Raw genomic sequence first — 25,496 nt, 5'->3', positions numbered from 1 at the left:
ATGATAGAAATTGTCCATTGCTAAATAAATGGTATTTAAATCAAGTTATTGGTTTCTGAATTTTCTTGCAGGAAATCCATTCATTAAGGGCTCAACCCGAAGTTGCAAAATATGATGTCATAAAATACTGTATCGATACACTTGTCTCAATATCTGCTGTTGGGCTTGCCATAATTCGTATTTTAATGTAACAAATTCTTTTACAAATCCATATTGAAAAATTGGAAACATTGCAGTCAAATGTATCCATTTTTTGTTGAAGATTTCCGATGTCAAAAATGTATTCATCCCTTGTACTCTTGCTTTCTTTTCATTTCAATGCTCTAACATTTTGTTTATTAATAATTTCATTTAATTTTTTCTTTTATTGCATTATATATTCCAGTGTTCAACAAATCCAGTCGAGCATAAAAGTACAGGGATGGCTCCCTTTTTCTCTCTCTGCTTTTTTATTTTGATGCAGAATCAAATGATTCATGAAAGGTAGTCAAGTCAAAGTCCCATTCTAAGAAGTGGTGTAAACCGTGTCCACCCCAATACGAGTTTATGTTTCTGCAAAGAAGAACATAAAAGGAAGTTCAATGGAGGTGTGGTCCGTTTTGGACTACCTGCTGGTCCAGGTGAGCACTCTATATACTGCACGCCCTTCTCACTGTTCTGCAATTTGTTTGACTGGGAAAATTTTCATTGTTCCACTAAGATATTTAACAAAATGAAAACTCAGAGAATATATGAGATAATTCTTCTTTATATTCTACAGTTTTCAATTTTTCTTTTTTTTCCATCTTCTACCACAACCATGCAAAAGAAAATTTTGATTTAAAGGGAGAAACCAAAAGGTTCCACTATTAACTCCACGAGGTGTCAATTACTGAGACAAGTTTGTTCATTAAAAGAAGGTTTTTGTACCATTAAGATTCCTAAATATTGGGACAGAACATTTTTTTTCTTAAATGTTGTTGGCTGAGTTAAGGGGACCTTAGTGCATATGGGAGACAACTTCTCTCACCTCCTTTGCAACCAATTCTATGTCAAAGGGTAGGCCATGCAGCTTAATACAACATTCCTTTGAGCAATATATCAAGGAGGTTGATAATTCACCCATACACTAACACTATATGACAACCCTAGAATTCCCACTTGAATTTCTCATCATTCATAAGTCCAATCCCTTTCAATGGGTCTCTAGGTACACGGTTTACACATTTCTAAAAATCTCAACTCAATTCGAAGAGTAACTTTCGTCTTTATTGTCATTATTTTTTAAATGCATTGACTTTATCTTATCAAAAGATTGATTTTCTTAATCCTGATAAGCAATTGGAGCTGAAGAATGTTTAGTAGGTATCACTAAAGTTGGCCCTGGACAAGGTCGAGTCAACCCAGAGGGTGAGTCGAGTAAAGGAGTTTTTAGGGCAGGGGCAAATCAAATGAGCCAACCCAGATTTCATGGACACCGAGTCAAATCCTGAATCCGAGTCGGTTCAATATTTTGGGTGGTTGTAAATGTGAATTCAGTGTGGCCATGTAATGAAAATGGCTGTCCTTATCAAAGCATTAGGGTTTTAGAAGGTTGGTGGAGGGCCCACCAATGGAGCAATCTCTCATCTAACCTTATCTAAAGGTCGAGAAGCAACAGAATCCAAGCTACGTCCAACCAACTCAAGTAGGTATAATCTTGGTAAATAAATTTATTTTTATTTATTCATAATCTGAGTCTTCTGACACATGATTTCGCAGTAAATCTAGTTTAATATACACTTTCCATTAAAAAAAACCCAAATTCAAACAAAAAAAAAAACTTTTTTCACTTATCAAATCAAGTGGGGCTCACACTCTCGCCATGCCACTCGTGCGGGTGACTTCAGTCGATTCAGGACACGGGATAGTGGAGCCACGGGGAGGGGACGGCGATTAGGCGGTGGGCTCGTGGCGAGATCGACGGCCTTCATCCCGTCGGGTAGGTCCCACTTGAAGCAGTGGCAGAGTTGCGCCGTGGCTAGCTCCAGGCCGTAGAGGCCGAGCCGCATGCCGGGGCAGGAACGCCGGCCGCAGCCGAAGGGAATGAGCTCGAAGTAGTTGCCTTTGAAGTCGACGGCGCCTTCTTTGACGAACCGTGAGGGCTTGAACGTATCGGGTTCTTCCCAGGCGGAGGGTTCGCGACCGATGGCCCATGCGTTGACGGAAACGCTACTGTAGACGGGGATGAAGTAGTCGTTGATCTCGGAGTCCTCCGCGGTCTCGTGGAGGAGAGGGATGGGCAGGTGAAGGCGAAGGGTCTCCTTCACTGCGCATTTCAGGTAGGGAAGCTTCTCGAGGTCGCTCTCGTCCATCTTCCGCTCCAATCCGACCACGTCTGCCAGTTCCGCTTGCACCTTCCGGAGTTCCTCCGGGATCTTCATCAGCTCAGCCATCGCCCACTCGATCGCCGACGCAACCGTCTCTGTTCCCCCGAACATGACGTCCTGTCGAAAACCCACTTATCGATCATCACTCTGTCGAGCATTTTCATGTTTTAAGAGGAAAAGAGATAATGGTCGAAAGAATACGAGAATAGTACCATTATCATGGCCTTGATGTTATCCCTGGTGAGCTTCAGGGAGACCTGAAGGTCATCCGAGTAGCCTCCGGCGGCCTGTCCATCGTCCAGGAAAGCTAGTAAATCGTCCACCATATCTGAATCCTCTTCAATGCGGCCTTCCTTACGTTTGGCTATGTGTTCGTCAATGATTTTAATCGATGAATCGATCGAGAGAGGCGAAACGCTTCTTGAACCCCTGGGGGTCGATCCATCTCAGTCATGCCGGGATGAAGTCTGCGACATTGACGGCTGTTGGAATTTGTGTTTGTATCGACCGGGCCAGGTATAATATCCGTGGGGTTGTTTCCTAACAGGTTCGAGTCTAGTTTCGACACGGTATCAGAGCTTCGAGAATTCTTGCAAGACGGTGACGAACTCCTCTGCCCATCGTGTGTGCTCGACCCGAAGGCCGCCCTGTATATGATGTTAGGAGTTAAGCCAAAGACCAGCTCCCCGACGTTAACCGGCTTGCCAGAGCTCTCGTTAACAACCGCGATCATGGCGTCCACTTCGTCCCGAACGGAGGCCCACGACTCGGCACGCTTTCGGCTGAAAAGCTTCATGACGCAGAGCTTGCGCATCTGGCGCCAGAAGGGTCCGTAGTGGGAGAACGCCATGTCTGCCCGGTCGTAGGTTAGATAGTGAACGGCGACAGTAGCCGGCCGATTAGAGAAGGCATTGTCGTGGACCTGAAGCACCTGGCGGGCCATGTCCTAAGTAGCCTCATGAAGCACTATTTTTCTTTTGTGCTATGTCAACAGTACCTGGACCTAATCTAGTGGGAGAATCTCTGAGATGGAGGCTTCTGAAGAAGGCTATAACTTGTCTGATTTAAGTGTGTGTTGGTTATTCAGTATTCCTTGAAAACAATGGGAGCCCCACAGAACTGCAAACAACAAAAGCAGAACTGCCCTTCTGTGTAGGCCTTGAGGTTATTTCTTTCTCATTCCTGTTCTAATTTTTGTCCTGTGCGATAGATAATATCAATTTGATGTGTCATCAATGACATGTTTTGCTTGAATTTTTCATTCTTCTGGACCATAATATGTTTTGCTTGAATTTTTCATTCTTCTGGACCATAATCATCTTTCTACTGTCTTTATTTCTTTCCAAAAAAAAAGACTCTTTCCATTTGTTTTGAGAAATTTGAAGCAGAACATTTTTATAAAACAATTCCAAAAGAGTAGAAGCAAGTTTTCTTGTTTGTGGAGTGATAAAGAGAGTCTTATTTGTGAAATTTAAAAAAAAAAAAGAATGAAAGATTTCAGTGAGAATGTCAAGAATCTGTAATTTTTAACAATGGTTCATGTTCATGGAGTGTCCAACCCTGTTTATGGGACACATCCATTGTCTGAGCACTTATTGGTTTTGAATCCCTGGTTGTGAGAGATCGAATTCATTACTTTTTTTTCTTTTGATCGAGGAACAGACAAGCTAGAACAAAATTGTATATTTAGTTAAAGCTTCACATGTACAGTCATTCAGTTATAGTTATCTGAGATCTAAACCTGATAAACTCTCTCATTAGTGGTATCAAGAAACTAGAGTTCCAATCTGAGGCTTACTAAGGTGTAATCCAGTGCAAGTAGGCTACTCTGGTGTTTTCTCCAAATAGTTTCTTCTAAAAAGTAAGCATATTTCATTGACTTCATATTTTCTTGGCAATTCCATGTCTTTAGTTCAAGGAGATTGCAATCTTATGTACTACTCAGTTGTCATAGGTTTTGATAGATAGGAGAGTCTCAAGTTCTGATGGTGTTCATACTCATGCCAACAACAGATAAGGTAATCTGAGACTTGGACAAGCCTTTCAAATTTTGGGAGATGAAGTTATTTAAGAATGTTGCTTGTCCCAGACTGTAAATGTTTTTGAACGACCTACCCCTAGTCTAATTGCATTTTATTCTCACGTTCCCCCTAGCCATGGGGAAAGTCTTCAAATATTTTAATTTCAAATAAGCCTTTTTCGGAGGAGCCATTAGAAACCATCTTCTATGCATAGAAACAAATTGTGGATCACCTCTTTATAAGATAGAAAGTGCGGCAAATCTCAAGGATGTTGATGGTGAACAGTCAGATGGTAGCACCGTGTACCTTTTTTTTGGTTGTTTGAACTATAGCCTTGTGCCATTTTTAAATTTGAAATTGATGACTACAATCCTGTCCACAAATCCTAGATGAAGCCCTTGCCTTTGACTCAATGGCCGTTATCGGGGATTTCTATAATGAGGTACTAGTTTCCAGCTTCACAGGTGTATGCAGCATGGGGGGATTGTACATATGTGTAGTCAACATTCAAAAAAATGTAAAATAAAATAATGTTAGTTGGAGTTGATCATACTGGCCTTTTAATTGTGTGCATTTGTTTGTTTTGTTGTTGATATTTTGAACCTTCATGTTATATATTTGGTGATTTTGGTCTGATTCATGGTAAAATATTATTGCAAATGAATGGGAGAACATAGGAGAGTACCTCAGTAAGTATAAATTTCATATAGTATATCAGTTTTCTACAACATATTCTTTCATCAATTCGTGTAGCTCATCGACGTTGGTTGTTTTGCAAACGGACATACTTTCTCTAAACTGAAGCCTCACCCAATGGGAGAGGAATTCCTAACCAGGTAACACAACAATTCTGGTTCTTCATTGCTCTCAACAGATTTAGGTTTCTATTGTCCATACCAAATGAGAGATATTGAAGGTTTAGAATTTTCAGGTTTAAGAGAAATGCTAGTCTTATTGCATGGGGTGTAGGAAGGAATGTACAGCAAGTGGGCAACCATGTCAAGGATTATGTGGATGATATGATGTACTCATACCGTCGTCGACCCAAGTAGCTAAAAAAGTGGAAAAATCCAGGATTTTCAGTTACTGTATAATCATGTGACAATAATGAATTATATGCAAGGCTAACGAAAGCTTCTTATATTCCTCAATTGGTTTATTTTGACAAGCTTTGGTGAAGAATTTGTAACTTTGATATGATCGTACTTGATCCAGGTGTTGTCATTTGTTGTAAGAGAGATTGTTCAAACTAGCAGGAAAAGCATTATTTGTCTATTTTCTTTGTTAGTTTGTGTTATAGCATTTCAAATAAAATAACAGTATACTTCAATGTATTTGGTTCTCTTGTGAAAAATCGGATTACTTGCTATAAAAACTGTTGTCTGATTGTCACACTTCATAACTATAAGTTTAATGATGTGAAAATCTAGCTCCACCAAAATATATAACTCACATGAGTTTACTCCCGTATGAGTCATTGCTTTATACTTGGCTTCAATGTTAGAATTGACCATAATATTTTGTTTATTACTCTTCTAACTAACTAGATTACTTCCAACAAAGCAATAGAACCCATTCCGGATCTCTATCTATCTTACACTTGCATTATCTACATCGGAATAGCGTAACACATCAATTTTCGTATGATAGGTACATAACAAACCGTTTCCTAAAGCGCTTTTAAGATATCTTAGGATTTTATGCATAACCTCAAGTGTACTTTGTGAGCTTGCTCAAATTGGTTTATCACAACCATTGCAAAGAGTATATCTGATCTTCTAATAGAAGCATAAATTAATTTACCCACTAAGGTTTGTACTGAGTTTTATCCTCAAGCTTAGCGCTCTAAGCATCGTGAAGATTAACATTGACTTCTATAGCATATCCATTGGATGGATGTGCACCTAGGAGACCATACTCCTGTAACATGTCTAGAACATATTTCTTCTGAAATAAAACAATTGTCTTCTTGTTTCTTGCCACCTCAATATTGATAAAATATTTTAACTACCCTAAATACTTTATTGAAATTGTCACGTCAGATAGTCTACGACCCCATTAATTCCTTTCAAATCACTTAACACAATATCGAACTTTTCAAACCAAACTCTAGGGCTATAAATTATCTTTTGCAACTTGCATAGGTTTTTCATCTCTCATTGAGCAACATACTTAGGAGGTTGTTCCTTATACCTTTTCTTGTAAGTCACCATATAGAAAAACATTTTTGACATCTTAATGTAGGGACTAGTACTTCGTTGCCGTAGACACTAGAATGCAAACCCAAGTAAAATGAGCAACATGTGCAAATCTCTCGAAGACATCAACGCATAGGCTTGGGTTTATCACTTGGCTAATAATCAAGCTTTGTACCTTTTAATATAGTCATTAGCTTGATAGTTAATGGTATATACCCATCAACCTCTGACAATGGTTGCCTCTTAAGGTGGGTGAAAAAGTGCCCATGTACCCCCAAAAATCAAAGCCTCCATTGCTTGACAAGAATCTGTAGATGGAGAATCTAATGGTTGAACTTGAGAAGGAGGTTTGTGTTGTTATAAGCAGGGACATTGGTACACCTAGAGTGGCTTTGGAGGTTGAGGCATACTTGCTATGGAGTCATCCATAATAACTATAGGAACTAGATTTGCTGTGGAGTCATCCATAACAACTATAGGAACTGGATTGTCATAACTGGACTATCCGTACCAAGAACGAAAAGAAGTGAGGATCTGAAAATTAAAAACATGGTATATTCTCGAAGAATGTAACATCAATAGATATATAAAATTTTCTCGTAAGAGGATTATAGCATTTATATCCTTTTATACCAAGAATAACTAGAAAAATACATTTAATGGACCTTGCGAATAATTTAAGACTTTTGGTATCAAGAGGATGAGCAAAACAAGTGGATCCAAAAACCTATGGACAAACATCAAATACCTTGAATTGAGGTTTTAGAACTACAATAGAAAGACATCCCTGGAGAATAGAGGATGGCATACAATTAAGTAAATAATATAATGTGAGAACCACGTCACCCCATACCAACAAAGGAATATTCATCTGAAACAACAAAGTACGTGTGACATCAAGTACATATTTATTTTTGTGTTCAATTACCCCATTCGACAAAGAGTTGTAATCAAATAGTTCGATGTAGAATACAATGCAAGATACGAAATGATTTGCACTTTTGATTAAGAAATTCCAAACTGTTATCAATGCAGAAATTGTGAATAGATGCCCCAATTTGGCGTTTTATTTCATTGAAAAACTTAGTAAATAAATAAAATACTTTTCTTCTAAAGGAGAAACAATTAAGTGAAACCCTAAGCAGCCCGCCCCCGGCTCCGAGTTGCAGCAACCAAGCCCAGCGGCAATGAGTCATGGAACTAGCGCTTCTCTCGAGAGAGATTAGGAAAATTTGCCCTCTGGTCTGTGACTGAGATTTGCTAATCGACTTCCGAAGCTGGTACTTCTTCGATTTTTATAACCTCACCTCGTTTGTAGACAGCATTTTTGTTTATCTTCTCCTTGCTTAGGGTTTGTTACCGGAATGTTGACGGGGAGGAAGAGGAAGGCAAGTTGGTTCGAGTTGCTGGACCAGAATCGGTGGACGACGCCTCTGAAAAGAACTCAAGTGGGTATATGGTTAAGGTTTTTTCTTTCTCTTACATCATGTTATCTATGAGTAGTTTAAAGCTGATTGGGTTCTGTTGAGTGACCAATGTATATATGCAGGAATTTGCTCTGGAAAATATTTCTTTGTGGTTTTTCTATTTTCTGGCAATTTAAGTTTAATCTTCTCAATGTTGTTAAGCAATTTCTTGCCTCTCTTTGATTTAGAAATATTTTGCTGATAGCCCAGAATATCTTCAACATATGTGCATCATCTACTTCTATGACATGCTAATCCTTTCAAAATGGCTTCAACTGAAACTTATATCTTGAGTCAAAAGCTAAAGAAAATTTTCTGTTTTTTGGAGCCTGGACATCTGAGACCTTCCTTCCATTATACATTGTGGAACAGAAAGGATTTTTTTATTTTTCAGCGACATCTTGAGTTTGAGAATTGAAAAAATCCTGCTACGCATCCTTCCAGAATGCAAAAGGACTTTCTGAGTTATTATAAATTCTTGTGTTGCATAACTTGTGCGTTGGATATGCAATAGGGTTCTTTGAATATTAAAGCATCCATGAGAGGGCTTTCTGTGCATTTTGCTGAGTCTATCATTCACTTGTTTCGTTCTTGAGTTCTTGAGATTTATTTGTTTCCAACACTCTTGATGGATATAGAGAATACTTCAAGGATTTATAAGAAGGGTTTCATTGTGATGGTCTTTTGAGATTTTCCAGTCTGCTATTCTTTTCAATTAGACATGATTTGTACTTGAATAGACTCGTAGGCCTAAAGTTATTTGGCTTTTTGACATCCTGCCATCTTCTCATTCAGTTTTACTACTTTTCCTTTCTGGATGGTGGAGAGTATCAACACCTCACCAGGGTTTGCAGGCAAAGCTAAAAGAGATATCTTCTTTTTTTGTTTTTTTGGGGTTTAAAGTGAGAAATCAAGTTGCTGATGACATTGCACACAAGGTGGAACTCAATTCAAGAGGAAAAGCATAATGAATTTACGGGTGTGTTTTGACAAACAAAAGAGATAAATCTGAGGGTTTCAAAATAAAAAAAAATAAACGGTTAACTTTAGATTCTGATAGAGGAAAAGTGTGAAGTTATCACTAAATGAAATTAGGTGAAACTTGAGGACAGGTCAAGTTCCATATTATATACTAATCCTCATACTAAGCCAATTTTGCCTAGCTTTGCTGCTGCGACTTTTTTTTTTTTTTTCCCTTGAAAGTGAAGTTTCGCTTCTTATTGCTTCCTTTTTACTTTTTTTTTTTTTTTTTTTAACTGGCTCCCTTTTTAATTTTTGAAAGTGGTAAATACCAAACATTTTTTAAGTTTTTTTATTTAAGAGTAGTAGAAAAATATTTTCTAAAATTCAATGTAAATGGCCCTGAAGATCTATGACTTACACATTTTCTGCACAAACTTTTTTGCCAATCTTCAAGAACTTGTGAGTTGGTTATTAATGTAAAATCCTCTGATCTCTTGCTCCTGCTTCTGATATGATCCAATGTGAATGATCATCTTTACAACGTTGTGCTGTTGATTTTGGTGAGAAATAGTCACTGCACCTTTGTGGAAAATGTTATGTATTACTTTAGAAATTTTAAATGGACAAGTTTATTCATCTTCTAGAATATGAGTTTTTTAAATATGAAACCTGTAAATATGTTGCAGATACCTCATTTTTCTGTGGAAGCATTTAGCCATGGGCATAAGCAGAAGATGATTGTGTGTACCCATAATCTCAAATTAGCTGCTATGTCTATTTTGCCTTGTGTTGATGAGGAGTTGGATATAGCTATCACTGATGAAATTGGTGATAACATCTACTTTGAAGATAGCAAGAATAAAATGATTGTCAAGTACTCTCTCTCTCTCTCGCTCTCTCTCTCTCTGTTCTTTTTAGATTAATCTCAGCACTTAGCTTGCTACTGTATCCTTTTTGTCTAAATCGGTTGCAGGAACTTGAAAGATGGTATGATTCTAACTAAGTTAGTGAGAGACCCACTTCTTGAGACGTATGGGGTGATAGTTCTTGATAAGGCTCATAAAATTAAGGTTTTCAAGGGCAAAAAGAGTGATGACGAAGAAGTGGATGATGATGAAGTCAGTGGTGATGATGATGGTGAGGAAGATGAGGATGATGAAGAAGATGATGATGTTGAAGGGGTTGAACAGTCATCTCGCCCTCGGATACCATCTGTTGATGATGATGATCGGGATGATGAAGATGTGGAGGATGAAGATGGTGAGGGTGGAGATGATGACGATGAGAGTGATGATGGTGATGATACTGATGATGACGAGGATGATGAGGAAGAAGAGGTAAGAAATTATCAAATTCCTTTCTTCCTATTTCTAGTTTATGCCTTCTGTTTAATGTGTCTTTCGTTTCTAAAAATGTTTTCCTTACTTTTGATTCAAACATCCCTGCTTGTATTGAACTATGCTAGAAAGGGACTGCAAGATGGCAGTGCTGCAAATATGAAGAAAAGTCCTAAAGGAAGAAAGGTTTCAAGTTATAATTGTAGAAACCTTGGTCTGGCGGTGCAATGAGGTCCACATGCTTGTTTTAATCTAACTCTTTTCTACTTTTGTTGGAAGTTCCAAGGATATACTTTATTTTTATTTATATACATAGTTTTTAATTACTTCTCCTTTCATTGTTTAAATTCTTTTTTATGGTTCTGAGTATTCATGTCCTTGCAACGCAGTCGTATATATCGTAATTGGTGGTTTGGAGATTACTTTTTTTAGCTTGTCTTTCTACAGATTTTAACATGTCCTTTGTGTCACTTATGGTTTCTTTCTTTTTCTTCTTAATTTCTTCTTCTTATTTTTATTTTAGTTTTAACAAATCATTTGTTGTTTTTCATTTTCTTGTACCTGAGATTGTCAATAGTCTGATAATTCATCCAAGAGTCCTCCTAATTTGTCTGTCCTTTGAACAAGTTATTTTATGTTACTGTGTTCTGAGGTAAGGAAATAGGTTTTGCGATTATTCAACAACTCCCTTCGCCTTAAATTGTCCTTCTGTAGAAAAGGGCAAAAGTTTTGATTCTATCCTTTTGCTCTATGAGTATCTATGTTGGATCAGCAGTTATATTGTGTGTCCTAATGTTTTAGATTCTAATTCAGTCATGAACCTGGAAGCGTGGCTGGGTTAGTGATAAACCATTATAATCTTATCAATATAAATGAAATTATAATAATCTTTTGTTAGCTTTGCCTTTCTAATAGTCTTAGATTACCAGTATAAGTTATTGTCTTGCTGCATTGACTGATGATGGAACCATCTAGCATGCAAAGGATCTTGATTTGATTTAAATGACCTGGTCAGGCTTATCTTACAAGATTGACCCTCTTGTTTCATTCAAAATTCTCTAATTCTAATTTTTTCGTTTCACCATTAACCTTGATTTTTACAGTTAAAAAAAACTTGTCTTCATGATTTCATGTGCATTATTCATTACCATTGCCTTGTTAAAAAAAAAAAAAAATTGTGGTTCATGATATGGCTATGGTCCTACAACCTTAGAAGCCCGTCTGAACAATGTTTTCTTCTGCAGATATAGTATCTCTCAATCGATGGGACCTATTTTTGAGGTCTGAATTGTATTTTTCTTTTCCCAATCTCTGGTGACAGTTTTTGGTCTTGGAATGTGTTGACATTGGATGTTAGAATTTCCAACCATGAAACTGCCTGGCCTACTGAATCATCAAGCCTCGCTATTTGCATATATTCTCTTATGTCTTCACCTATCTCAGAGTTTGGTTAATAATCTCAATTGTTAAGGAATAGCTGGTAAAATCTATTATTATTAGGACTCTGGTGTCATAAATCAATGCTGCCCATTTGATCAAGCGACTGACTTTAATTGGACCTAATAATGATGATTGCACACACTTAATTGCTCCTTTCAAAACTAGACAGTGCTTGATTCTACTTTTATGGGGACGTCAATGTATGAAAATTAATCAACTAGTACACTTGTTGAAGATATGTATCATGTTTAAGTATAGGTACACAAAAAAGAAAAATACCATGATTATGTACCTCTCTGGTTGTTTAGATTTGTGGTATCACATATAAAACTATTTGTTGTTGATGGATGTCATTTAACGCATCTACTTGCAGTTACTCTTCTTTCAATTTAATTTTGCTCTTTATCTCATATATATTTTCTTTGAACAGGAGGATATGGGTACAGAATACCTAGTGCGGCCTGTAGGTCGTGCTGAGGATGAAGAAGATGCAAGTGATTTTGAACCTGGTGAAGAGAATGGCGAAGATGTGGAATTTGATGAGGATGAAGATGAAGGCGACAACAATGGTGATGATGAATGTGGTGGTGGTGGAGGAGGAAAGGGTGACTCAACTAAGCGGAAGCGATCAGAAGAAGAAGATGATGGTGATAGTGATGGTGATAGTGATAATGATGAGAGACTATCAAAGCGATAACTACCCTTATATCAAAAGATTTGTATTGTTATCTCTATTAACAGTAGCTTTCTTTTCTTAACCCATTGTACTATTTTGCAAGCAGAAACGGGATGTATTTTCTTGGTGTTCTAGTACTAGGAGAGGTGTTTATGCTGTTAGTGAGAACCGGCTTACTGATGTAGGATCATGTTCTTGTACAAGGTAGAAAACTTAAATGGGATGTGAAAAGAGAACTGACAATTGTTGAATCCATTAGTTTCTCAGTTTTCACTTCAGATCCATTTTGTAAAAGACATTTTCGTAGGTAGCCGTTTTTATCTGTTTTCATCATGGGTTTCTTCATCTGATACCTGGGAATGGCCATAAGGGTACTATGCTTCCGATAAGAGAGTTTTCTCCCGGGTCAGTTTGTGAGTCAAGATTCTGGCCTTCAGGTGTGTCTCTGTGTCTTGGACGTGTTTGTTTTGATTTTGTGAGTTTGCCATGTCTTCATCTAACTGTAGAGAGGCTGAACGAAGAAAAAGGAATGTACGTAAATCCAAGTAAAGAGCTACTCGAAGAGTTAGTATAACGAGGATCACTGTTCGTTGAGAATTGAAGAAAGCCCACAATTTCTATGGATAAAATTGTGGTTCAATTCTCAGACATGGAACTTTAGAGGAGAAAATCCATGAAGCTTCTCCCCACTCATCGAACAAGAAGATAGGGAAGGGTAGCATTTTGTTGCCGCCGGCAGGAGACAGGTCATGCCATTGGTCTTCATTGGCAAATTAAGAAAGGATTACACAGAGAAACAGTGATCTGTAAGCTTATATTGGATCGATGTGTGGGTTATTCGGATGATTTACAATGATTGTTCTTCCGGTCAGTTCATAAACACGGATGTATCAGAATAAAGAAGCGCCATTCATGAATTTAACATTGTTTCCTTTTTTACTTGGGGGCCTTAAACCATTAGATTATATAATTCAACACATGGGCCAGGTCGGTTCTGTATCGGGTTGGCACATGTTGGATTTCAAGGGTACTGATATTAGTCCAAATCTCTACGGTAGACTAACCGACCAATGTTAAAAAAACTCATGGACTTGGTTCAATAGTTTATGGGAGTGGGGATCAAATTCGAATAAAGCATATCTTCTGAACAACGTTGTGACCGTTACGTTAAAAGTTTCACATATATATATAGTTCCTATTTATGTCGTTTTTACCGTTCCAGATAAGCAGTGTTTTATATTATAAATATATTTTTTTAATGAAAGTAAATCTTTTATGTCGTAAAATTCTGATCTAAACCGAAAAAAGGTTGGGTAACTTGGTCGTTTTCACTGACTCGCTCACGTGCCGTAGATGTAGACAGCGGGGCCCGCACCCAAAGCATCCTATAAGAGGGCATCATTTTTATTTCTCTTACCCTAGCGACACAAATGCAAATCCCGAGAATGACGTCTCACCAAATGTAGAGAACCCCCTTAGTGATCCTGATCGTATACCTTCTTAATAGGAATTGATCCGACGGTCGATCATTTCTTGGTGTTAGAGCTGGACAAGCAAGATATACTGTGGGCCTGGTTCTTGCCGCTGTTCAGTGCTGGGCCAATCTAATTACTCGAAGCTCGTGACACCATGAAGCAGTGGCGTATTATGGCCTGTTATTAGAGAGAGACATTGATAGGTATTTGGTAGCCGTCATCTATTGGGAACTTCGGCCCACCTTGCGAATGTGGCTCCCTCTGCTACAGACCGCTGGGATCTGGCCACGCTTTAAATCTTTTCGAAATGCAGAGCAGGGCTTTGCTTTCACACGAAGGAGACATGTCCATCGCTCCTGTGTCCGACGAGTTGACGACAATAAAACGCCGACCCTTTTGCTCGCAGGAGCGAGCTTCTTTCGGCCTTCAATCCCACCAACCATCTCTTCCCTGCATGTGAGCAGATTGATAACCCCCCCTAGATGCTCTCTTCAGAGATCCTTCTCGTCCAAAGGCAGGGGATCCTTTCTCAGAAACCTAATTTAATCTCCTTTCGCCTCTTTTTCCTACATTCTCTACATAAAAAGGAGTAAGATAAAGTGGAAGGCAAAGTCTGATAAAGTGTAACCACAATCCGGTACCTCTCTATAATCCTTTTTTACTTCTTTTCTTTGATTTTACCCATGGGCCATAGTCCCTTTTTCTTTCAGCTTGGAGATGCTAGAGGAGGTTTGTGATGGAATTCTTTGTTTCTGAATCGTGCTAGTATTAGATTTGGCAACGACCAAGTTGTCTTCGGTTCAAGTCATCCAGGCGATTGGATAGTGGGAGAGATGCAGGTAGGTAGCAGAAAAGGAGGAATAAGAAATGGGGTTGTGGCGGGTTCTGTTTGGGAGAGTAGGATGAAGCTCGACGAAGTGAAAGGGGGAATTAAGGTCTTTCATGGGGGCGAGTCGAAGGAAGAAGGATTTGGTCAAGGATTGTTGAAGCGGAACCAAAGTGATGGGCCTGTTGAAAAGAGGAGGCGGTGGAAACCGGAAATCGATAAACTCCAAATGCTGTTGAGGAAGACTAGATCGGATTGTCGGAGAGTTACGGATGGACATAACAAGGAGCTTGCTGTTGGTAGAGGCAAAACAATTAAGAGAAGTTTGAGCAATGAGAGTCCGGGCAAGTCGAGCAAAGTAGTTGTAGATGATGCTGATAACGAAGATGAAGAAGTGGACGATTTGGAAGAAGACGAAGAGGAGGAAGAGACTGAGAAAGAGAGCTTCGAAATAAAGGAAATGAATGTGGCTGAAGAGAAACCCAGAAAAGTTGAACCGGAAGAGAAGACGCTGCGTCTTCCTCCAATCCCGAAATTGCTCAGTCCTGCAAGCGAGGATCAACAGCAACTAGACCCGCCTGTAATTGAACCTCTCCTTCAAATCTCTCAACTACCAATTTCTGCTAACGATGATCAAAAGCCCGTTGCCCAGCCTGTGTTTGAACATCTTCCTCAGATCTCTAAACTATCCATTTCTGCAGAGAGGGATCAGAAGCTATTAGCCCCGCCCACGATTGAACATCTTCCTCAGATCTCCAAATTACCCATATCTGCAAACGAGGATAAAAAGCCACTGCCACTGCCACAGCCAGAGATTGAATCTCTTCCTCCGACACTGAAGGCACACATCATTGTTAAGGAAGATAAGAAGTCACGGCCATCATCGTTTGTGAATTATCCTCTCCCTCAGAGTCCTAAACTACCCATTTGTGCTAATAAGATTAGAAAATCACTGCCACCATCAGCGATGAAGCATCCTTCAGTTGATCCAGATCTCAAAAAAACACCTTCAAGTAAGGTCCTGAGGTATTTTGGTGGTAAATTCTGTTTAATTTCATTTTTATCATCTTCTTTCTAATTTGCTATTCTTTTGTTTTGTTTTTTGTTTTTTTACAGTATCAGTCGCAGAGGAAATATTCCAGAACACTTCCGTAACTGAAACGCGAAACAGGATGCAAAAAATTGGTGAGTATTTTAAGTTTAGGTCCAATTCACTTTTTTTGCGGTCATATTCTATTATGAAGCTTCAAATTATTTCTCTGAGTGTCATTGTTTGTTCTCCTTGCCGACAGTTGATTTGGTGATGTGGAAAGACATCTCAAAATCTGCTTTAGTGTTTGGGCTTGGAACATTTATCTTAATTTCGTCTTCCTTCGCAAAAGATCTCAATTTCAGGTCAGTAACTTCACAAATAACTGAGGAATGTGTTCTGTAGTTGTCGCTTCGTTTTGAACTGACCAAGATCAGAGCAACTTATTACCTCCTTCAATTTATTTGCAGCTTCATTTCTGCAATTTCCTATATGATCCTTTTCTGCCTTGCACTAGTGTTCTTCTACAAGTCCATTCTGTTGAGGTAACCGCACGAAAATGAGAGAAAACAGAACAGATTCATCAAATCTTTCTTGCTGATTTCCGTTTTTCTCCTTTCGGAAACTTCCTTGGCAGGGGAATCGTTGATTATGATGACTCGTACATAGTGAGTGAAGAAGAGGCGATTTGGGTAGCGAAGATGATCCTCCCTTACTTCAATGAGCTCCTATTCAAGCTCAGAAGCCTCTTCTCTGGAGACCCTGCAACTACCATGAAGGTAATTTGTTTTTTTCTTTTCTCTTTCTTGCTGTTTCTTTTTCGTTTCACTTTGGAAGCGTTACCATGAAAAGAAAGTGAAAATGGCAGCTAGCGATACTCCTGTTCGTTTTGGCTCGGTGTGGAAGCTCCATTACCATCTGGACGATGGCCAAAATGGGTAAGCTTTTTCGAAACCTAAAAAAAGGTTTAAAACATTGTCAGAAATACCTTCCTTACAGAAGAAAAATCCTTTTTTGCGCCAAGTGCGTTTACTGACATGTCGATTTGGGATCCCTACATTGCAGCCTTCTTTGGGGTTTTCACCGTACCGAAACTGTGTTGCACGTACTCGACCCAGTTGACAGGATACGGTACGAGCTCTTCAAACCTAAAATTTTTTGTCGTCATGACTCATTCCAGAGACCCACTAAACCGAATGGTCGAAATCAACAAAATTGGATCCATAATCTGTAATCCTACAGCACAGTAGAAAAATCAAATAGATACTATAGATTCTCACTCTCTGAAATCGATCATAATTGCAGTCAAGTTCTGGGTAGGACGCTTTCAAGATGCCTGGGATTCATGCACTCATAAGAAAGCCGTCGCAGCAGCCATTTTTACTGTGATATGGAATTTATCTTCGGTCGTAGCTCGAATCTGGGCAGGTCAGTTGATCTTGACCCCGGTGTAATTGTCTTTTTCTCCTCTTACCATCTCTTATTCTACGAGTTTTGTGCAGTTTTTATTTTAGTCGTGGGCGTTAAATATTACCAACAGTCTCTATTTCGAGACAATTGGGAATCAGCTCCTGTGGAAGAAGAATCGCACGATGGACCTGCAGTGGCACAAAGATACAGACGTGTACCCACCGTAACGGAGCTCACTAAAGAGAAAAAAGGATCCTAAAGAGGATGACCGACGGAGAAGACGTCCGCCCCTGAGTACAAATCAGTTCTCTCTCTCTCTCGCTCTCTCTCATGTCACTGCCTGACTGCTGTACAAATAATTCAGCTCTTACTTTTAACCTTTTCTTCATTTCCCCTCAACCACAGTCCACATACAGACGCTTGTACTTGTTTTGATATTTCTTTCTTGCAGAATCCATAATAAAAAATTGCGGACCATACTTTGCCTAAAGATGATAATATTTAGTGTAAAATGATTGTATAAAAACTTACTAGTAAAAATCAAATATAATATACACTATATATATATATATATTGATTATGCACGTTTTTTGTTGATATTAAAGGCATTTAAAAATTACTCATTATTTAGGGTACCATCTACCAAGGTTCAAATATAATTAGTGATCAGTTTGTAAAAAAACTATGGATGTTACTCAATTTACTTCAATAAAGGTGTATTCCAATTTAGTTTTGAACTAGTGATCTATGGATGTCCAAAGCCAACTACAATCAGCTTTACCAATTAGGGGTGGCATTAACCCAAGCCAATAAGAGCCGTTCGAGCTTCACTCGATTTTTGCTCGGTTGTAACTCAATAAAAATTAAGCTCAAGTCTAATTCAAGCTACAATAGAGCTCATTAGTCAAAACGAGTGAAAACTTGAATATGGTCAAACTCGGTATGTTTAGCTAGATAATTCATTTTCTATATAAAAAAGTATCAAAATTTACTTTTCTCCGTTACAATTCCCTTTGTTAATAATAAATGTTTTTACTTGTTTGTTGATTTGCCAATAAATGCTATGTTACATGAAAAGAACGCTATGAAAATAGTGCTACTCATTTACATAATTTTTTAACTTTTTGTTATCTTTGTAATTTTAATATTTTCTATTACATGAAGTAATTAGTGTTGGACCATGGAAGAGTATTTTTTATTTGAAATAGTAATTTCTATTTTTTTTATTTTCGTCATAGGTAGAGACTTTGGTCATGTTTGAGGGAGTATAGACTTGAGTAGGGGTGGCATTGAGTCGAGCCGAGCCCAAACCTGCCTATGTTCGAGCCGAGCTTCGATTTGAGCCTCGTCTCGAGACTAAAATTGTTATCGAGCTCGAGCCCATAAATTTTAACCGAGTTCGAGCCGAGCTCGAGCTTCAATATACATTTAAAACTCTTCAAAAAATATATATCAAATAAATTGTATATAAAATTATGCATACATTTTACATAAAATTGGGCATAACCTATATATATAATACATATATAAGATTAGGCATGACCTCTACTTAAAATTGAGCATAATCTATGTATATAATACCTATATAAAATTCGGCATGACGTCTACTTAAAATTGGGCATAATATATATACATAATACTGTATAAAATATTCCATAAAATTGTTTATACACTCCATAAAATAGTCTAAACACTGCATACACCACATAACATTATGAATAAACTCCATACAATAATCAAACACAACAAAATTAAATGAAATATCACTTTCAATTTACAACCACCCAAATCAAAACTATAAATCTATTATAAATTTACAAACTATAAAATTGTAATAGAACTCGAACCTAATAATTTTAATCGAGTTCAAGTTTGAGGTTAACCTACATTTAATACTCTACATAAAATATATGTCAAATAAATTATCTATAAAATTATGCATATATTTAAAAAAAATGATAGGGGAGGTTTGGGATTGAATCTCGATAATAGATTAGAACCCACCAATATTAATCTTTTTTACCCTAAATATTATTTAGCTTATTTTTTAATTTTTTAATTTGGCCATAATTTTGCTATGGCCTCCTTGGTGCCCTGATTGATAATTTATATTCTAGGAAAAACTAGAAATGTTTTTCCTAGGATACACATTTTCAAAAAAAAACCTTTAAATAAAATCTTATTACTATTAGAGACTTACTAGAAAATTACTAAAAATATTTTAAAATTTTGTTAGGAAAATTAAATGGACCTCTTATTGCCACTTTTAGGGAAATAAATAAAAATTAATAATCAATCTAATATATTACTATACTTATCGATAATTTTTTAATCAAATAAAATGTCAAACACAAAATTGCTATGAAAATTGCCTCATGCTAAAAGTATTATAGCATCAACTATCAAATACTTATTCAAAAATTTTCTATACGGTTTTCTAGCCCATATTGGCAAAAAAAATTAATTAGAAAATTATATAATTTTTTAATAAAAATTTCTAATTAGAAAAACGTTTCAAAAAAACATAAGGCACTAACGGTCCCTATATTTCTACTAAAAATGTCTTTTCAATATTTATTGAAAAAACCACTAATGATCTCTAGAAACGTATTTCTACTAAAATGTTTTTTTTTTTTTTTTTGAAGAGCAATGAGGAAGGGACAAAAGAGTTCTTTTTTTTACTTGTTTGTGATCTCACACATGCGAAATCGTCGGTTTAGATCTTACACGTGCGAAATTGTTTGGGGGGGGAGTTGTTCTCCCTGCTTTGGTCGAGGAGCGAAATTATTTCTTCGTCGTCGACTCTCACTCTGGTTTTCCGCCGACACGACGCAGAGGGAAGGCGTGGCGCCGGCGAGGACCTGTCGTTGGCGACGAAAACAGAGGAGGCGAGGGAAGGGGATGCAGCGGCCGGTGAGGAGCTGTCGACGGCGACAGTGGGGGCCAGAGGGCGAACGGGAGGGGCTCGACGTCCTCCCGCTCCCCCGCTCTTGCTCTCGATCCCACGACTCGCCCGTTAACAAGCCGGTTTGAGCTCGAGAGATACCGAATCTAACCGAGCCGAACTCGAGCCGCTCGCGAGCCGGCTCGATTCAAAGCCACCCCTAGACTTGAGGCATGAGGTTTTGTAACAAGAAAGGAATGAGCTTGAAGTTTTTCTTTAATTTTGATTTTTTAGGAATAAGTTTTCATTCTCGAAACTAGACAAGTTTAGTGATTTTAAACGACAAAATTATAATTCTCTAGCTTAATACTTGGTTCATAGTAGTTGTTTGGATGATCCAAATTAAGTTTAATACTACTATTTGACATTGTATTTTATGTTTGATTATTAACAACAAAATTTAAACTCAAGTTTGATATATTTGCTTTGTTTTTTTTATGTTGTTATCGTTTATTGTATATGATTTTCGTAATTTTTGTGTGGGATTAAGTAATAGATTAGTGATGGTGGGTGTTTTATTATATGTTAATTTTATTTATATTGTTATATAGGGAAAAAATTTATTAAGTAGTAGATTAAGAGGACCCACTCAGCAACTGAAGGAATAATAGAGAACCATGTTCAGAATTGATCGGACAGGGAGGGGCGAAAAGACAGGCATAAACAAGAACCAGAGTGAACGTGAGTTAGCCACCGTTGCGCCCTAGACGTGGGACTTTCCGTGTTGAAAGTGAGATAAACCCGCACACGTGTTGCATGCAGCCGCTAAGAAAAAGCTAAAAAAAAGAAACGCAAAAAGAAAAGAGGTTGTAGATTCGTCAGCTAGCAGTCGGTCAAGATTCTTGCCACCTGCCGGTCGATCCTATGGAGAATCTGCAGATATTCCTTCTCCCCAACAGTAGAACGCCAAAACACCCACCCATCTTTCCTAATTACTGAAAAAGCCACTACTCCTATTAACAAGGCCACAAATGTTGCTCCAATTTCCTCTATCAGGTATACTTATTAATGGCAACGATCGGTCTGGCTGACCAAAACTGATGGCTAGATATGGGAGAGCCATTAATTTGATCACATAGCCACCGGGAAAAGCCCCACTTCCTGATCATTGGTAACAACCAACAATCGAAATCAGTTGGCGCAGATCTGTTTATGGGCCAACACAACGTCACGCTTTAGCTCCCGTGGGCAAACGGAATGGGTCACTATCTTCATTTATGAGTTTGTCACTTTATTAATTTGTATTAGGCAAATTGCAGATACGATCATAGGATGGACGGACGGACGCGGGGGCAGGAACAAAGATCCACCAGTCCAGAGTCACTCCGACTCAACAAACCGTCTCTTCGACCAAATCGAGGCGAGTTGCCCAACAGCCACTAAATCTAGCCGGTGGCATTGTTGTATTTATAAAGAAAACAAGTGTCCTATGAATAAGATACATGAGATCACTTGGCGCACCTCCAACCACCAAAAAGGCACGTCCCAGCTCACCGGAGAATCGTGGCTCATCTCCGCTCTATATATATATTCCCCCTCCTTCGCTTCTCATTTCTCAACGGTTTCTACAAGGGGAAGTAAGCATACAATTACACTTACTACTCCATTGAGCCTTCGTCTTCTTTTAGTGTTTCTCCGGGGAAGAAAATGGCGGGAACTGGTGTTTTTGCGGAGATCATAGACGGAGATGTCTACAAGTACTACGTCGATGGCGAGTGGAAGACATCCTCGTCTGGGAAATCGGTCGCGATCGTCAATCCCACGACGAGGAAGACTCAATATAAAGTCCAAGGTCTGTTTTTTAGTTACGTGGTATTTTGACAAATGGCCCGTTGTGGATGAGCTTTTTGCTTTTGCCTTGTGAGTTCTTTTGAGGATTTTCAGTGGTGTGAAGGATTTCAAATTTTTGGTTCATTCGGTGAAACTTGACAGACTAGTGGTTGCATGGAGTGGTTGTTCTGTAGAGTATTTCCTAAAATTAGAGAAATATTTGGAGTGGCTGAAGACATCACTGGTTTCAGTTCAGGAGGAACATTCAAACTCGTTTTTTTTTTTTTTTTTGTGATTTTCCCTGATAAATTTTAGTTTTCTGTTTAGTAAATGGACGCAGAAAGCCACAGAAGTTCTGGCGCTATATGAAATTAGCTTCACTGCCTTCATCTTTACAGTGATCTAATTAAAATTTTGTAAACTGCTAATGCCTAGAGTAAATGAAAATCTCAAGCATATTTGATCGGTCTCTGTTAACAGCTTGCACGCAAGAGGAGGTGAACAAGGTTATGGAAATCGCAAAAGTAGCTCAAAAGGCGTGGGCGAAAACTCCGTTATGGAAGAGAGCTGAACTTCTTCACAAGGCCGCTGCTATTCTCAAAGAACAGAAAGCCCCAGTTGCAGAGTGCCTTGTCAAAGAGATTGCAAAACCTGCCAAAGACGCTGTTGCTGAAGTGAGCATCAGTTTTTTTTTTCTAGCTATTCTGTTCTCTGTACCATATATAAGCAACCGGTCATTTTTGCGTTTGTAACCCTTCTCTGGGTATGGTTAAGGTTGTAAGGTCGGGCGATCTGATCTCTTACTGCGCCGAAGAGGGCGTGAGGATTTTGGGCGAGGGGAAGTTTTTGCTCTCCGACAGTTTCCCTGGCAACGAGAGAAGCAAGTACTGCCTCACTTCCAAGGTATACTTTCTGATGGACTCTTTTCTGTTTGAAATTAATGAACATTTTCTGTTTCTGTCCAAATTTTTCTACACAATTTCGTCCAATTGCTGTCCAATTGTTGGTGATTTAATTTCCTGATATCTGCAACTACTTTGTTTATTTCTATTTTAATTGACAGTATTGAACTGCAGGTTCCTCTGGGCATCGTTTTGGCTATCCCACCCTTCAATTATCCAGTTAATCTCGCAGTCTCCAAAATTGGTCCAGCATTGATTGCTGGCAATTCCCTTGTGCTCAAGCCTCCGACTCAGGTATGGCGAGCTTTGCCAAACATTTTGAATTGACCGTTTCCTATACTGAATCGTGGACAGATAAATTTTAACGGTTCGTGTTCAAGAGGTCTGTCTGAATTTGTCACGTCTGATTTTATTATCACAGGGAGCCGTGGCTGCGCTACACATGGTCCATTGTTTTCACTTAGCTGGCTTCCCCAAGGGCCTCATCAATTGTATTACAGGAAAGGGATCAGAAATAGGTGACTTCCTCACTCTGCACCCTGGAGTCAATTGCATAAGGTATCCCTTAATTTTTCGTAAGATCTAAGCTAATTATTTGTTCTTTACCGCACAAGTTAGCAAAAAGGGCAAAAAAGTTCCCTCAAGTTTTTCTCTTACATATTTGGTAATAGCCTCAATTCAACTCTGCAGCTTCACCGGTGGAGACACCGGTATTGCCATTTCAAAGAAAGCAGGCATGATCCCCCTTCAAATGGAACTCGGAGGAAAAGACGCATGCATTGTACTTGAGGATGCAGACCTTGATTTGGTCGCTAGCAATATAGTCAAAGGAGGTTTCTCGTATAGGTAACCATAACCCAGGACACAGCCTAATAAACATCAAATAGGTCGAAATTTATCCTATTTAACCCTTCACTAACAAAGTTGTTTTGCTTCCTACGTCTACAGCGGGCAGAGATGCACCGCTGTAAAGGTGGTCTTGGTGATGGAATCCGTAGCAGATGCTGTGGTAGAAAAAACGAAAGCAAAGATGGCAAAACTGACCGTGGGTACACCCGAAAACGATTGTGACATTACTCCGGTTGTGTCAGAGTCCTCTGCAAATTTCATTCAAGGGTTGGTTATGGACGCCAAGCAGAAGGGAGCAACTTTTTGCCAGGAGTACAAGAGAGAGGACAATCTCATCTGGCCCTTGTTGTTAGACCAGGTCAGACCCGATATGAGGATTGCATGGGAAGAACCTTTTGGACCCGTATTGCCAGTTATTAGGATAAACTCTGTGGAAGAAGGAATCCACCATTGCAATGCCAGCAACTTTGGTCTCCAGGTAACCAGTTATCCATCGTCTCTAGGTTATCTGCAGCAAGAGCCATTAAAGTTAGGCCGTCAATGACCATCGATCAATTTCTCTTGTTCATCTGCTTACTGATTCACATCTCTTTGTATGAGATACAGGGCTGTGTCTTCACGAAAGACATCAACAAAGCAATAATGATTAGTGATGCCATGGAGACAGGCACTGTCCAGATCAACTCTGCGCCAGCTCGTGGGCCAGACCATTTCCCCTTCCAGGTATTTTGGCAAATCAGTTTGTCTGACTGATGTTTTCCTGTTTTAGTTTTCATGGCTTGGACTAAAACAGAGCCACTACAACTGCAGGGTTTGAAAGACAGTGGTATTGGGTCTCAAGGAATCACCAACAGTATCAACATGATGACGAAAATCAAGAGTACGGTGATCAATTTGCCCGCTCCTTCGTACACCATGGGTTAGAAGGTAATTAGGTGTTCATGAACGATACTCAATGTGGAGGTTAATAAGTTGTGTTCACGGTCAAGAGCTCGGGGTTGTTTAGCAGTGAAGGATAGCCAGTTATTTTTAGAGATCATGAATACGAAGAGTGATTTTCAAATATTTGGGTGATTTTATGGTATGCTGACTTACATGGAAAAGCCAAGTTGGAATGCCTTATTGAGATGTATTTCAAAACCCCCATATCTAAATGGACAAATATGGAAATGCACTTTGAATATGCATAAATAATTATTATTTTTATTTATTTTTAGGATAGAAAAAAAAAACAAAAAGATAATAAAGTAGTTAGGTAGGCTTCTTGGTACTTTGTGCAAGAATGGGAGACCACTTGGCCTATATGATCAAGGGGTGGAGATTGGTCCGTTTAGAATTATAGCTCGTTACTGCATGGTTAATTTTATGGACTCGAGTTTATAAAATTATGAAAGATACACAAGTTTATATTCAATTTTTTTATAATAAATATCAAAGAAAAAGGGTTGCACCCGATAAATAAAATTTTATCGGGGGTGATTAGGAATCATGGGTGGTGATCGGGTTTGAAATTTCAAATTTTTTTGGGTTTGGATTTCGAGATCAGGGATTGAGGTTGTGTTTGGGTTTTCAGAAACCTAATCCGTGCCAAGTAGACTAGAGCTTTCAACTTGCAACATTTTTATGTTCAGTAATTATTTTTTTAGGTTAGATTGAGGTATTTATTTTAAAATTAGAACATCTAAATATTATTTTAGAATAAAAATAATTATTACTATTATAAAAAAATTATAAATAACATTTTATTGATAATATTGATCTTAATTGATAAATAAAAGTTTGTTCATAATATTTTAATAATTATAGATATTTTAGTTTTTAGGCTTGTATATTTTTAATTA

General features: G+C 38.3%; 3 protein-coding genes and 1 pseudogene across 5 annotated transcripts; 3 read left to right on the top strand and 1 right to left on the bottom strand.

Moving 5' to 3' along the window:
- Positions 1 to 1,814: 1,814 nt before the first annotated feature.
- Positions 1,815 to 5,945, bottom strand: LOC137950273 (cytochrome P450 84A1-like; annotated as a pseudogene).
- Positions 5,946 to 7,724: 1,779 nt separating this feature from the next.
- On the top strand, positions 7,725 to 12,757 carry LOC137950378 (acidic leucine-rich nuclear phosphoprotein 32-related protein-like). Its single transcript, XM_068796818.1, has 5 exons — positions 7,725 to 7,847; positions 7,918 to 8,015; positions 9,683 to 9,870; positions 9,970 to 10,333; positions 12,204 to 12,757. Exons 2-5 carry the CDS (start codon positions 7,932 to 7,934, stop codon positions 12,468 to 12,470), a joined length of 903 nt encoding a protein of 300 aa, XP_068652919.1. The 5' UTR covers positions 7,725 to 7,847; positions 7,918 to 7,931; the 3' UTR covers positions 12,471 to 12,757.
- Positions 12,758 to 14,268: 1,511 nt separating this feature from the next.
- On the top strand, positions 14,269 to 17,680 carry LOC137950553 (uncharacterized). Of its 3 annotated transcripts, none has more exons than XM_068797095.1 (10): positions 14,269 to 14,561; positions 14,697 to 15,763; positions 15,867 to 15,935; positions 16,043 to 16,145; positions 16,251 to 16,325; positions 16,418 to 16,559; positions 16,649 to 16,718; positions 16,846 to 16,911; positions 17,086 to 17,208; positions 17,283 to 17,680. In XM_068797095.1, the coding sequence occupies exons 2-10, from the start codon at positions 14,758 to 14,760 to the stop codon at positions 17,447 to 17,449; spliced, it is 1,821 nt and encodes a 606-aa protein (XP_068653196.1). In that variant the 5' UTR covers positions 14,269 to 14,561; positions 14,697 to 14,757; the 3' UTR covers positions 17,450 to 17,680. The 3 variants fall into 3 exon arrangements, with proteins under 3 accessions (XP_068653196.1, XP_068653193.1, XP_068653195.1); XM_068797092.1 differs by having other exon boundaries at positions 14,691 to 15,763; XM_068797094.1 differs by having other exon boundaries at positions 14,635 to 15,763.
- A 4,022-nt stretch (positions 17,681 to 21,702) lies between these two features.
- On the top strand, positions 21,703 to 24,816 carry LOC137950006 (NADP-dependent glyceraldehyde-3-phosphate dehydrogenase-like). Its single transcript, XM_068796334.1, has 9 exons — positions 21,703 to 21,926; positions 22,385 to 22,578; positions 22,679 to 22,807; positions 22,981 to 23,100; positions 23,228 to 23,364; positions 23,497 to 23,652; positions 23,755 to 24,133; positions 24,262 to 24,378; positions 24,466 to 24,816. Exons 1-9 carry the CDS (start codon positions 21,782 to 21,784, stop codon positions 24,577 to 24,579), a joined length of 1,491 nt encoding a protein of 496 aa, XP_068652435.1. The 5' UTR covers positions 21,703 to 21,781; the 3' UTR covers positions 24,580 to 24,816.
- Positions 24,817 to 25,496: the final 680 nt, after the last annotated feature.

This window comes from Aristolochia californica, unplaced genomic scaffold (assembly GCF_029961685.1).
Source record: "Aristolochia californica isolate CCGP_79_NKW_82.1479 unplaced genomic scaffold, dmAriCali1.0.hap1 SCAF_14, whole genome shotgun sequence".
Classification (NCBI taxonomy): Eukaryota; Viridiplantae; Streptophyta; class Magnoliopsida; order Piperales; family Aristolochiaceae; genus Aristolochia; species Aristolochia californica.
Note: the sequence above shows the minus strand (reverse complement) of the source record. Positions and strands in the feature narration are given on the sequence as shown.

Excerpts from the sequence above, each read along its gene's own strand:
- LOC137950006 (XM_068796334.1), top strand. The coding sequence starts at position 21,782 with ATGGCGGGAACTGGTGTTTTTGCGGAGATCATAGACGGAGATGTCTAC. Across the intron at positions 22,579-22,678 it reads CCAAAGACGCTGTTGCTGAA|GTTGTAAGGTCGGGCGATCT; the intron begins GTGAGCATCAGT and ends GGTATGGTTAAG. Across the intron at positions 23,365-23,496 it reads CCTGGAGTCAATTGCATAAG|CTTCACCGGTGGAGACACCG; the intron begins GTATCCCTTAAT and ends TCAACTCTGCAG.
- LOC137950553 (XM_068797095.1), top strand. The coding sequence starts at position 14,758 with ATGCAGGTAGGTAGCAGAAAAGGAGGAATAAGAAATGGGGTTGTGGCG. Across the intron at positions 15,764-15,866 it reads TCTCAAAAAAACACCTTCAA|TATCAGTCGCAGAGGAAATA; the intron begins GTAAGGTCCTGA and ends GTTTTTTTACAG. Across the intron at positions 17,209-17,282 it reads CGTAGCTCGAATCTGGGCAG|TTTTTATTTTAGTCGTGGGC; the intron begins GTCAGTTGATCT and ends AGTTTTGTGCAG.
- LOC137950378 (XM_068796818.1), top strand. The coding sequence starts at position 7,932 with ATGTTGACGGGGAGGAAGAGGAAGGCAAGTTGGTTCGAGTTGCTGGAC. Across the intron at positions 8,016-9,682 it reads CGCCTCTGAAAAGAACTCAA|ATACCTCATTTTTCTGTGGA; the intron begins GTGGGTATATGG and ends AATATGTTGCAG. Across the intron at positions 10,334-12,203 it reads AGGATGATGAGGAAGAAGAG|GAGGATATGGGTACAGAATA; the intron begins GTAAGAAATTAT and ends TTCTTTGAACAG.